Genomic DNA, 14,090 nt, shown 5'->3' on the forward strand with positions numbered 1-14,090 from the left:
ATCGCCCTGTCAACAGATGCTATATAGGTTTAACATAAAAGGAAAACCTCACAAGAATGTCAACTTCAAATATTTACATATATACAAACATCCTCTTTTAAAATTTTATTCAACAGGATAACAAGAGTTAATGAGAGAAAGTGCTTCTTCATGACTGTAAACTAGCTAATAAATGAAGGAGGACATCAGAATATGACCAAATGAAATAATAGAATAAAATCCCGTATGAAATAATAAATCTAGGCAACAATCATTAATGGCTGCTATCAACACCAAAGAGACAGACAAGCAGAGGCTGGCCTGGTGGCATAGTGGTTAAGTTCACATGCTCCGTTTCAGTGGCCCAGGGCTCATGGGTTCAGATCCTGAATGTGGACCTACACACTGCTCATCAGGCCATCGTATGGTGGCATCCTACATACAAACTAGAGGAGGATTTCCACAGATGTTAGCTCAAGAACAATCTTCCTCACCAAAAATAAAAGAGAGAGAGAGACAACTGGACATTATGTACCTTCTCACAGAAGTACAAAACTCCACATGTCAAGTATTCTTGCATAAAGTCAAACCTCAAGTCAGGCTCTTAAATGAGGAACAAATTATTTAGCTAATCTTTTTTATGGCTGAGTAGTATTCCATTGTATATATATGCCACATTTTCTTACCCATTCCTTCCCATTGATGGGCACTTATGTTGCTTCCAACTCTTGGCTATTGTGAATAATGCTGCAATGAACATAGGGATGCATGTATCTTTTCGAATTAGTGTTTTTGTGTTCTTTGGATAAATGCCCAGAAGTGGAATAGCTGGATCACAAGATAGTTTTATTTTTTATTTTTTGAGGAATCTCCATACTGTTTTCCATAGTGGATGCACCAGTTTACATTCCCACCAGCAGTGTAAAAGGGTTCCCTTTTTTTCACATCTTCTCCAACACTTCTTAGTTCTTGTCTTTTTAATAACAGACATTCTGAGGGGCATGAGGTGATTTCTCATTGCAGTTTGATTTGCATTTCCCTAATAATTTGTAATACTGAACATCTTTTCATACGTCTGTTGGCCATCTGTCTATCTTCTTTGGAAAAATGTCTATATGGATCCTCTGCCTATTTTTTAATCAGGTTGTTTTCTGTGGTTGTTGAATTCTATGTGTTCTTTATGTATTTTATATATTAACCTCTTATTGAATATACGATTTGCAAATATCTTCTAATCGGTAGGTTGTCTTTTTGTTTTGTTGATGGTTTCCTTTGCTGTGCAGAAGCTTTTTAGTTTGATGTAGTCCCAATTTATTTATTTTTTCTTTCGATTCCCTTGCCTGAAGATTTGCAACAACATGGATGGACTTTGAGGGTATTATGCTAAGCAAAATAAGTCACACAGAGAAAGACGAATACCATATGATTTCACTCATATGTAGAAGATAAAACAACAAGAAACAAACCCATAGATAAGGAAAACAGATTGGTGGTTACCAGAGAGGAAGGGGGGTAGGGTGAAAGGGGTACAGGGGTACATTTGGACAGTGATGAATGGAAACTAGACTTTTGGTGGTTAACACGATGTAGTTTACACACAGAAGTCAGCATACAATTATGTACACTTGAAATTTATATAATGTTATTAACCAATGTTACCTCAATAGAAAAAATTACTTAGCTAAAGCAAATGCCTAGGACAGAGGAAGTTTTAATACCACCACACAGGGGAGGATGAAATCAGCAAAACAGAGAATGGAGAAACCCCTCAACAATTGCAAGGAAAACAAGAAACAGAGGAAATTATAGATTAGAAGACAGCTGAGAGAGATGTTAGCTGCGACATCTGGACCTTGTCTGGATCCTGATTTGAACCAAAAAACTATTTAAAAATACTTTTTTGTGACAATCAGGGAAATGTGAACACTGATTATTACATGACTGTTTTTTAAAAAAAGTATTCTGGTTGTATTTAAAAGAAATCTTGTCATTTTACTAATGAAATGATATTATATTTGATATCTTCAAATGTTTTCTTCAGAATGAAATCTTTGTTTTCTTCAAAATGATCCAGTGGAGGAGAAGGGAAGGAGGTAGAGATAAAGATGAAACAAGATTGGCTATGAGTTTATAATTTTCAGAGCTGGGTGACAGATAAATGCAGGTTTGCTGTACTGTTCTACTTCTATATATGTTTGAAATTTCCCCTAATAAAATGTCAAACAAAACAAAGCAGAAATTATTCAGCGTTTTAAAACCCTCACTTTAAAGATTAAGAGATCTTCCCAAGTAGGTGGGCACCTGCATGGGGCACTGAGATATTGTAGAAAGAACAGCCTCTCGGCTCCAGGCTTACTTGGGGACGCCTTGACTCTCTTCTTCTTCTCATCCTCCACATCCAATCCATAACCAAGTCCTGTCAACTCTACTCCTAACACACCTTCCAGATCTGTTCCCACAGTCTCTCCTCTGGGCCACACCAATGGCTCCCACCTGGTCTCCCTGCTTCCTCTGCGCCCTACTCTCCGTTCTCCACACTATCTTTGCAAAATGGGAACAAGATAAAATCACTTGAATGCTTAAAATATGACAACTGCTTCTCATTGCACGTCAAGTCTAAACTCCTTTCTGGGCTCCAGCTATCCTTCCAACCTCGTGTCTCCTCATTCTCTTTCACATCAGCACTTCAATATTAGTCTCTGATATTTCCTCAAACTCGCCAAATATATTTGTGACTTGGGACCATTTTACAAGCGCCTTCTATTCCTGGAATGACTTCTTCCAAATCCTCAAAGTACTGGCTCCTTTTTACTATCCATGTCTCAGCTCCTCTGTCACCTACTCGAGGCTAACTTTCTTGACTCACTTCCCACACCCCTCCATCTCATCAATGTGTTATGAAACTTTCCTTTTGATCAGAAATTGTGTTTACTTATTTGTTTGCTCATTCTTATTTGTTTGTTTGTTTGGTTATTCTTGGTCTCTCTCCAGCAGCCTTGCCCAAACAACATAAGCTTCTGGAGAGCAGCAGACACTGGTGCTCTGAGAAGACAAATGCCGAGCTTGACACTGTAGTCCCATGATACAGTGAAACAGAACCTAACAGCAGATACAGAAAAGCAGCGACAATTTATCTCTCTTATCATACCATTTAAGCTAAATCTAACATTTATTCCTGTGTAATGAAGAATTTGGTGGGTCTATGGTTCCAGTTCCTTGGAGGCAACCTCTAAACCCTTGGAATTTTCCAAGATAGGAGTGTCTTTGTTATTCATGGTGGACTCCTAATGGTTTTTGCTAATGAGATGACTCAAGATGGGGGCTCGCCACACCAGAATGACCACCGATGTGATCAGAATGTTGGAGCTTTGAGCCATGTGATCATGGACCAACTTCTGAGAGAGAAAGGGGCTGGAGACTGAGCCACAAGAGCAATGACTCAATTAATCATACCTATGTAATGAAGCCTCAATAAAAACTCTAGGCAACGAAGCTCAGAGGTCTGAGTGAGCTTCCCTGGTTGGCAACACTCTGAGTGTTGTCAAACTTAGATGCCATGAGGGCAACCCTGAGCCCTTCCCACTGGAGTGCCTTCTACACCAACTCACCTGATAAGATCCAAGGGCTGCTTTTTGTAGAAGCTTCGAGGATGAGCCCATTCCCTATACAGAAGGTACCGTTCATTAGGACAGCTGACATCTTGTGATGGCCAGCTGAAGTGGCACTAGGAAGCAGAAGCAAATAAGTGAGCATCCCAATCATCATGTGTTCACAAATCTGTTTATTAAATATGGTACTAAGACTTCATAGTCATTTGTGGATAAAGGGCCCTTGTTTGCTGAAAGGGAGGAAATACCATGTAATTTTTACTGATTCTCAACCGGGGGTATTACTAACTCCTTGAGAGCCATTTGTGAACGTGGGAATGCTTAGTTGTTACAATCCTGGAGAACAGGTACTTGGTACTTGGTAAGAGTCCTGGGGATGCTTACTGTCCTATAAGTGGGCCAGTCATTTTCATTATCTATAATGAAAAATTGGGCTGCTCAAGTGCCAAAACTGCCACAATGGAGGAAGACCTGACGGTCCAGCTCCATCCTTGGACACCCAGGGGAAGCAAGGCCTTAACTGGTTAGCAGCACGGTCAATTCTAAAACTCAGGCTTCTTTGTCCCCAAATTCAGCAGTTATCCTGTGACCACATGTAGAATATAAACAACAAAGAAGCTTGATAACATGTTATACACTTTCCTTATTCAAGAAACAAAACTTTCCTGCCTCTGCTTAAATTTAATCGCTCGTCTTCTCACCTGACTCATTTTCCTTCCTCCTATACTAGAACCAGGTTATCACCCAGCCAAGCCTTAACATGGGTCCTAACTTCCACTCACCTCCCTTCCAAATACCACACGAGACCATTCGTTAGCCTGGATATGGGACCACTGCGATTACAGGAGACTTTAGAGGGAAAGAACTGAGTATAGGCAGATGCCAACTGAATACTATAGAATCTTGGCATCCCAGATTAATATTCATGACAACTATTTGCAAGTGTTCCCAAGTTCATGTCATGCTATAACTGCTCATTTTGCTGGAGCATAAATATAAAACACGTGGACTGTCAGGCTGGACTGCTATGTTGGATCTCTTAGCCAGGAAGTTCAGCGTCTGCTTCTCCACTCAGCTCCCTGTCCTCTATTCACGCACGTGTATCAAGCAGTTGTTTAGTGTGCTAGTTTTATTATCTTGTATAGTACATTTCAATATTGTCTTCATCCACAAATACATGTACTACACAGTAGCGATTATCATTCTCAGTCTCTGCTTTCTTTTGTCTTAGAGATTCAGATAAATTGATAGTGAACGTAACAAAGTAACAGCGCAATATAATATAGTATTTAATTTATTTCAATGACAAATTTTTTTTAAAGAGCTTAGATATAACATCCCTGCATTTACGGAATCATTAAGGGTCTGAAGCAGTCACATTTTAAAAATTACATTCATGAGAGATGTTATTGGCTAAAGAAGTGCTCTTGAATTTAAGGAATTGCTGTCATCTCAGAACATAGTCCTTAAAAAATGTCGACACTCTGCCGTATTGCCATTGTGACAAGGACCCTCACAGGTGCCTTTTTAAAAGCCCTGCGATATTCCAGGGCATAGTTTAAAAGTGGTATTTCAGAAAATGATATGGTCTAAGACATATTTTGCTTACAAAGAACTAATACTTTTCTGGTTGATAATAACATCTGTCAGTAATTATGAAAATAGCTAACACATATATAGTACTACTTCCTACATGCCAGGGACTGTTCTAATGTTTAACATGGACTAGTTAACCCCACAACTCTGTGAGGTTGGTACTATGGTTACCCCCATTTTGCTGATGAGGAAAGTGAGAAACAGAGAGGCTAAATGACTTTCACAAGGTCATCCACCAGGAAAGTGACAGAGCAGGCAATTTGGCCCTAGAGTGCATGCTCTTACCTGCTAATCTACACTGCTTTACACATGAACTACGGGAGAGCTACTGCTCATTCATTCGTTCACTCACTCATTCAAACGGAGGGCATTCACTATGAGCGGGATTCAGCAGTGAACAATAGAACTTGCTTCCTGCTCTGAATGAGCTTGTCATCTTGTGACATATTATCTTCATTTTACGGAGGAAGAAACTTAAGGTCAAGAAGATTAAGCCCTCCCTATTAACAGTAGAGTAGACAGTAGGTATTCTATTTCACTTCTGCCATTTGACTTACATCATGGAGAGGAAAGGCTGCTTTGTAGATTCCAGAGTTGACAAGTCTGTTAATCCCAAACTTTTTCACATTGTCCTTCACTTCATAACTGACCCGAGAGAGGATGAAGTAAACCTAAAAAGATTCCAAAATAGACTGTGTGGTTTATACAGCATAATTAACCTACCATTGTTTACTACTGTAACAGGGATCTACAGGCATATTTCTCTTCTTTTCTTTTTGGCAGCTTTACAAACAAAACTAAACCAACCAAACCGAACCACTAATTACTCAACAGCAGGTTCCAAATCACCCCAAGACAGCAACTAAATTTGACTTAGACTTACAATGCGGCTTCTGGTGGCTGGATTGAAGAAGGTATCTCGATCTTGAATATAAAAATCATTCATCCGGTTCTTCTCAAATGGAGCAGTGAAAAACTCTTGCTCTGGCTTGATGATATTTTCATCCACTTGGAAGAATTTGGTGAACCAGTTGAAATTACTGAAGGCTGAGGACCGGGTTTTCAGATCATTGGGTTTCAGAGGTAATTTGATGTGCATTATCTCAGCATATGTACATAATACCTCCCACGGGGCATGTACTTTTACAAATACAAGCTTATCATCCACAACCTGTATTTGAAGAATTAAAAACACAAACTAGGAAACCAAACCAACTACTTTCACAATTTTAAAACACATAGGTTTTTCTTATGTTGCTGGTAGTTAAAACACACGTGTGCATATAAATACACACACACACACACACACACACACACACACAGAGGATGCTAGTAAAAGGGAAGATATAATAAAAATAGATTGGCAAACCACGATAAATTTTTGCCTTAAAGATAATTTCTTGGTTCAAATTATTGAGAAAGTAATTAAAATCCTTATCACAGTTCTTTCATAAACGTACTAATATTTTCAATAAAGAACAGCAAACTTGTTAATTTGCCTATCACTCCATTCAAATTAGTGAGTAAAAATAAAAACAGTAGAAAATTCATTGCAGTGTTACCGTAATGACAAATTTTAAATTTCTTAAACCTAGAAGAGGACTGTTTATTATATATCTGTGCAATATCATATTATGCTGCCATTAAAAAGGATGTTGAAGAATTCTATTTATTGATATAGAAAGGCATTTACTATGTATTAAAGGGAAAAAAGCAAATTAAAAAACTGTAAAATAATAATTCTCCTTTTTGGAAGGGAAAAACATATATAATTGAGCAAAAAAAAGTTAAGGACTATGCGATTATTTATGATAATTAAGATACAGATGATTTTTATTTTCACTATTCCTACATTTTGTAATTTTATTTTGTAAACTACGGTTGGTAAAATTTAAAAAATCTTTAAAAAGGTTCTTAAAAGAAGAACACAATAATTTATACATGGGTTTATGATTACATTTTTTGGCTCTTAAAAAAGATCTGCTCACTTTGATCAGAAACAAATACAGTCATGCCCCAGATAATGACACTCTGATCAACAACAGACCTCATATATGATGGTGGTCCCATAAGATGAGTACCATATAGCCTCGGTGTGTAGCAGGCTATACCATCTAGGTTTGTGTAAGAACATTCTATGAGGTTTGCACAAAATTGCCTAACAATGCATTTCTCAGAACATATCCCCATTGTTAAGGGACATGTGACATATGACTATGTACATTCTATAATGTAGATTTTGATTGACTCCCCTCCCAGCCTACAACTAAGGCGTGGCTGAGGTTACACGTTTCAAAATGCCACTCCAGCACTGCAAGCGACATTCAGGTTCCCAAGAGCAATGGTCAGCCAAGGGATGGAAAGAGACAGACACTTACTGATCTTGTTGCTTCCAGCTTCAGGCCATCACAGATGAGGTTAGATTCATATGCTTGTCTTTTTCTCTGTCAAAAGAAATTAGGAAGGAAGAAAAAGGTTTTTTTAAGAAAAAATAAACAACAAACCAGTGTGAACCTGACGAAGAGATACATTTGCTCAAAATGGCACAGAAGCAATGAAAGGGCCTGAGTATTGGTGATTTGTGGGTGTCGGATTCCTCAGAAGAAATGCCGCGGATTACACCTGGATTCCTTTAGCACTCTGGAAGGCCCTTGGTTGTCCCATGGGTTCTCAGCCTCTCAGTCTCTGGCTTTGGCACAATTTCATGGACTTTTTTTGGCTTATCAGCAATTTTACACACTAATGAAGTTTTACGTCATTTATCAGAGTTATAACCCAAGATGTGACATTCTAGATTTTAAAAATTTTATTTCCATACCAGACATTCAAATGGTTCAATTTTGAATGTGTCTATTTCACCTCTGCATGCCTTGCCCAAATCAATAAAACAACACAGACAATCTGGGCAAAATTTAAGGGAATTCTTCTCTCTGCAAGACTGAAATGTTTGCAAAGTATAAAAAGCATCTAAATCTACAAAAATAAGGAACTAATTAATTGATAATACACCTGTCCATGCTATGTGGCCATTTAAAAAGATACAGAATATACTATATTTATTGACATTAAACTCTATGTGACGTGGCTTTTGCCAAGCTGTGTCCTAAGTTGTAAAGGAAGTATGTAAAGGTAGAGACTCGTTTGACCTTTTAAAAGAATGCTTTTGACGATGAAGCAGTTATACTGCTTTATGAAAGAAGAAAATAGGTGGACACAGGAGTTAGGCACACAAGTTCTAAAACCAGACTGCCTATGGTCAAATTCTGGTGCCATTACTTATCAGCCCTTTGACCCTTGGCAGGAAACTTAAACTCTCTTGCTTCATTTTCCTCATCTGCAGAAGGGAGAAAACCCCACTGGGTTGGTTCCTTTTTAGGTTCTCACGAGGATCATATGATTTAAACCACATAAACTAGAATTTCCATTTCTAGTAATCACAGGAGGTGAACTGGACCAATTCTCCACTGAAGACAACTGGAAAAGATGGATTAAAGTTTTTTTTTTGTTTTTTTGTTTTTTTTTTAACTTCAGCAGTTGATAAGACAGAGAGGAATTTCTGGGTCAAGGCCTAGGCAATCCACCAGCTGTGGCAGTCAGGCCACTTTGCCTGGGGAGCACATTCATGACTTGCCAACTGCCAACGGGCAGAAGAGGCGCGGAGCGGCTGTAGTGTAGACAGTGCCAAGAATAAGAAAGGCACCTAATAAATGTAAAGCAGATGCTGTATGAAAAAGGCCAAAGGTCAAAAGGTGAAAAAAAGACACCTGGCATTTGGCTAAATGTGAGTCTAAGTGGAATCTCTAACATATTTTGTGGAAGTATCAGAAACAGAATATTACTTTATTTTCATATATTTACTAAATGGTTATATAGTCCTTACAACATGCCAGATGCTGTTCTAAGAGCTTTACAGATATAACACATTTAATTGCTTGTTGTAATTGAAGCATACAATAGTCACTTAAGAGAAAAACCAGCAAGTTCTACAAGCTCCCCTAAAATGAACAAGCAGCTTGCCTAGAAATGCCTGAGTCAGATGATAGCAAGAAGAGCTTGGGGTGCAACTGTCCACTCTGCGTGCCTCCCACCTCTGCCAGCTCTGCAATTCACCCCATAGTCTTTCAGCCCTTTCTATCCCTGACGCACCATATCCCCAACCTCTGCTTGTGAAGCTGATTCACACTTACCCTACTTCGTATCTAAGCAGTATTTCTTCACTCTAGATCTTAATCCTCATATTTTGATCCTTGCAAAGTATTCCAGTCCTTGCTCCTGACTGCTTCTTTACTATTACACACAAGCACTTTTGGTCTTGCCAACAATACTCAACATAGTGCTTAGCACAGAGTATATGCCCAATGCATGTTCGCTGAAAGAATATACTCAACAAACACTTATTGATTCATTCTACAAACAAGTTTCTGAGGACATCCTGCAAAGTGCTGAAGACTCCAAGAAGAATTTAAAATAGTCTGCAAGAGAAGCACGATGGAGAAACTCAGCCTCCAGTGACCTAAGACTTTTCGCCCAATACAGAAGGACTGAAACATTTATTCACGTGTTCCATGGCACTGTAAAGGACATGTTGTTCTTGAAGGCCACCCAACATTTCAGCTCCCACCAGAGCCCACGTCCACTACAGCAGATAAAAATGCAAACTTTGTCTCCTGTGAAGCTCAGCTACTGGCACATGAGCTCAGCCCTATTAATCAGATCTCTCACTCCAGACTCTGAATCAGAAGCTAGTGATGCAAAGAAGTCCGGCCAAGCAGAACCTATTTTGGGGTGTTTGGGAGAGCGAATGCCACTTCCACAGATAGCAAAGGTTTTGGCAGGAGCTTTTGGGGACCACTGCTGGTCAGTGGTACCAGCGGTGCAAGTCGCAGCTCTAGGCCCAGGGGAGCAACCATGCTTTCCTCCCAGACGGGCTCTGCAATGGCATGTGGGGCAGTGCTTCTGGTAGCCTAGTCTCCAGGCTTGTTTGTTCAACCCTTCAAAAGAAACTGTGAGCTCCCTAACATTCTTCTAATAAACTCCTTGTCTGCTTAAATCAGAGCTCATTTCTGTAAATGCCAGCAAGACTCCTAACTGATAGCATAGCCACAAACTAGGGAAAACATGTTAGCCTAAAACCTAAATCAGTGTATGGTGGAGGGAGCGAGTTTTCGGAGCAGATGGGCCACTGTGACTTCCTCTCCTTCAGGGGAGACGACTCGCTCTGAGGCTGTACAAGGGGCAACCCAGATGGCCTCACGAGTAGGTCGTAAGCAGGATCCATGACTGTGCCTTCTGTATCCTCTAGAAGCCAGTCAGGAATAACTTCAGTTCGGATGTGAAGGCTCAGACCCAAAGATTTTAGTTCTTGTAGACAAATGCCCTTCTAGTTAGAAGGAAAGAAGAATCAGTCAAAAGAGGAGCTTTTCCTGTGGCTTACTGGGTATGTTAACAATTAAGTGCTGGTAAAAATAAATCACAGAACTGCGTTAACTGGCCTTACGAGAAATTCACGGTTCCCACCACAGCTAGGCCCACCATGACGTGTAGCCTTCTCCTTCCTGGCCCCTCCTCATCCACCAACCAGCTGTTCCCAACTGTCAAGGCGCTCCTCACACTCCCCACCTAACTCCCAGAGCAGCAGACTCTGCGAGTGACCTTGCCTCCTTCCTCACAGAGAAAATGGCAGCCACTCACTGTGAACTCCTGCAGGAGTCTTTCCACCTATCAATAGCTGGACGCCATCTCTCCTCTTGCTGTAGAAGGCTGAATCCTTTTCCTATCTCTTCCTGAGCTTGCTTCAGCAATACCTTCTCTTCTCTCCATTCCTTTCTCTTTCTTGCTCTTACTCAGCCAACAAACACCTTAAACGTTTCCCATCTTTAAGAGTATTAAATCCTTCCATAGCCCTGCCTACTCTTCATTTACCATCTCTGCCCCAGAGATGTTTGTCTTTTCATCTTGATAATCCTTGCCACTTAGAACAGGCCTACCACAGAAGAAACATGCCATAAAATGTCTGATGAAGGAACGAATAACTCGAGTGGACGGCGGCTCAATGGTTGCCTGTTACGTAGGAATGGACTGAGGAATACAAATGACTGCAGTGTAGCAACTGGGCTCCCCTTTCGTGAGCCCCTCAAAATGTTCCATGAGCTTTCTCTTATGGGTATTATAGGATATGATGGAGGAGAGAGAGAGAGTTCAATTCTGGAACGTACTAGCACCAAAGAGCTTAGGGCCTCCAGAGCATGAAGTGATTTCCAGACATCTTGGAGTCTGAATTACTAGATGACAAAAGGGGGATGGTTCAGAGAGCTGGGAATGAAGCAGCCCCACTAGAAGGCAGTTCTGTCATCAAACATACCAAACACAAACCACTCCTGTCTTGGTTGTATCAGCTGTGTCAACACGACTGCACCACGCTGCATGGTGCAAGTCACACGCAGTTCCTCCTCTGTGGAATTTCTACCTTGAGGCTGTAACTCCTCCTCCCCTGCGTGGGACTCCCTCCTCTCAGATTTCAGTCTAGCAAATGGCCCCTTTAGCTCTTGTGGTTTGAGTTTTCCTTTTACTCTTGGGCATAATGGTTAGATTCAGAGTCAAAATTCAAATCCTGGTTCTGCCATTTGCTAGCACTGTGATGCTGGGCAAATAAACTCTACAAGCATCAGCAGCTTCGTTTCAAAAAGAGGACAAGAAATAGCTTCATCTTGGGGTTTTTTTTAAGGATTAAATGTGATCCTGAGTATAATGTCCTCAGCATGATGCCTGACACATAATAAGCCCTCATTATCCTCTTTCTCTGCCTTCAAACACGCTCAACTTCCCTTATTCCTTTAAAAATAAAAAAATCCACTCTACCCCACAGGGCTTAGAGGCTCACCTTTTCTTTTTAATGCCAAACATCTAAACAAAAGTAGGCAACGCCAACTGACTTGGCCTCCATACTGTGCACCCAATGACACCTTAACCCCAGTGGGACACCAATGACACGATTTTACTAGAACTGCAGGAAATGGATCTTAATGCTGAGTCACTCAGCTCCGCCTCTCCTTGACTCTTCTATACCACTTAGCTGTCCTGGTCCTTGGACAGCCTTCTTTGATATTGGATGGATTGATATCCTTTTCAGTCTCTGAAGGATGCAAACACATCTCTATATCTCCTCTCTTTTGCCTCATTTTTGTGTATAATAAAGGAAGTCACTAATAAGAGTGTACAGCACATGCGAATATCATAGATGTAGAAAACCTTCAAAATACTTCTCTTCAATCTCATTGTAACAGCTTGATATTCTCTCAGAGAGATGTACTGTAACTTATTTAACCAATCTCAAATTGTTGGATATATAGGTTGTTTCTAAGTTTTCACTATTATGAAAATCCTTGTAGAGCAATCTTTGTGCATCCATGATTACCTCCTCAGGATAAAGTCCTAGAAGCAGAATTGTTAATCAAAGAGTATATGCAATTTCAAATTCTTTAATATATATTGCCACACTGCTCTCCAGAAAGGTTGAACTAATTTATCCTATTTTAGTTCTAATGTAGTTCTTTACAAAGAACTCCTGAGATATGTACCTGATTTCTCCCAAGATAATTGGTAGACCTTGGAGTTGGTTTATAATGCCCTCTATGTTACCATAACTATAAATACTTAAACAGTTGAATCAAGGATAGGACATTTATATTTGCTTAAACATGTTAATATGTCACCTTGGTGTTACTTTAATAAGACAGTTCTTGTTATTTTCCCTTGGCATGGCAATTCACAAAGAACTAGTGGAATGTTTTTAAAATTGATCAAACCAGTTTGCATGGTTTGTCAGGTAGCTGAAGTAAATTAGCATGCGTGCTATATTTGTCAAATAGGCCTATATCAGGAAAAGACTTGCTTACTTAAGAAAAGATTGCTTAAAGCTATTTAATTTGAAATCATCATCTTTACTTCTCCGTAGAATTTACACTTGGATAAGTAACAGTGTTCTTGACATTTAAAAAAATTAGAGGAGAGCCGTCTTCCATGTTAAAAATGAAAGAAAATTAATATTGCATATTGCCTGACACAGCCATTGCTCAATAAATATTTGTTGAATAAATGAATATGTAATGCGACACAATTTTTAACTAAAAATTATCGATGTGCCTTATTGGAAAAGCTTACATATAATAACCTACACTATGTTTATAATCTATGATCTGTATTTGGCAGCACAAAATGACTAAACTAGACTCACTGGCTCTCTATCTGTGGGGGAGCACATTCGTTGGCATTGGAACCCGAATCTATCTTGTTTTTACTTATTTCTAGTAAAGCCAAAGTGACTATAATCATTGAGAACCTATGTACATCATAAAAAGATGCATGTGAGGCAGCCCAGTGGCACAGTGGTCAAGTTCAGGCACTCCACTTTGGCAGCCTGGCGTTTGCCAGTTCAGACCCCCAGTGTGGACCTGCACATTGCTTATCAAGCCATGCTGTGGAGGCATCCCACATACAAAACAGAGGAAGACTGGCACAGATGTTAACTCAGTGACAATCTTCCTCAAGCAAAAAGAGGAAGATCGGCAAGGGATGTTAGCTCAGGGCCAATCTTCCTCACCAAAAAAAAAAAAAATATATATATATATATATATATATGTGATGTGTGTGATTCTATGACTGTTGAATAGTGTAATAGTTGGGACTGGTGGTTCAAAGTGAAAGAGGACAAGAGCACCTATCCCACCCCAAAAACCAGAATTTTATTCAAACCTCTTTTAAGAGGTTAATAGAGCTGTCAGAGAAATAAAGGATAAAGCAATCAAAATCACAAAGGACAGGCTGTCGTAATTAAGAAAGCTTTCTGTCCCTAAGCATCTCAGATTACACATCCCATTTGGCTTAACAAAGTCATTGTTGGGAAGGATT

At 39.7% G+C, this 14,090-nt stretch overlaps 1 protein-coding gene across 2 annotated transcripts in view; it reads right to left on the bottom strand.

The window, feature by feature from the left end:
* ANO6 (anoctamin 6) overlaps nt 1-14,090 on the bottom strand; it is a 188,782-nt gene that overhangs the window by 68,152 nt on the left and 106,540 nt on the right. For both annotated transcript variants that reach the window (XM_046653285.1, XM_046653296.1), the window contains 4 exons: nt 7,562-7,627; nt 6,067-6,354; nt 5,741-5,854; nt 3,588-3,703 (listed from right to left, as the gene is read on the bottom strand). In XM_046653285.1, coding sequence (XP_046509241.1) covers nt 3,588-3,703; nt 5,741-5,854; nt 6,067-6,354; nt 7,562-7,627 — 584 coding nt within the window. The remainder of the gene's footprint in view (nt 1-3,587; nt 3,704-5,740; nt 5,855-6,066; nt 6,355-7,561; nt 7,628-14,090) is intronic.

This window comes from Equus quagga, chromosome 1 (genome assembly GCF_021613505.1).
Source record: "Equus quagga isolate Etosha38 chromosome 1, UCLA_HA_Equagga_1.0, whole genome shotgun sequence".
NCBI classification, from domain to species: Eukaryota; Metazoa; Chordata; class Mammalia; order Perissodactyla; family Equidae; genus Equus; species Equus quagga.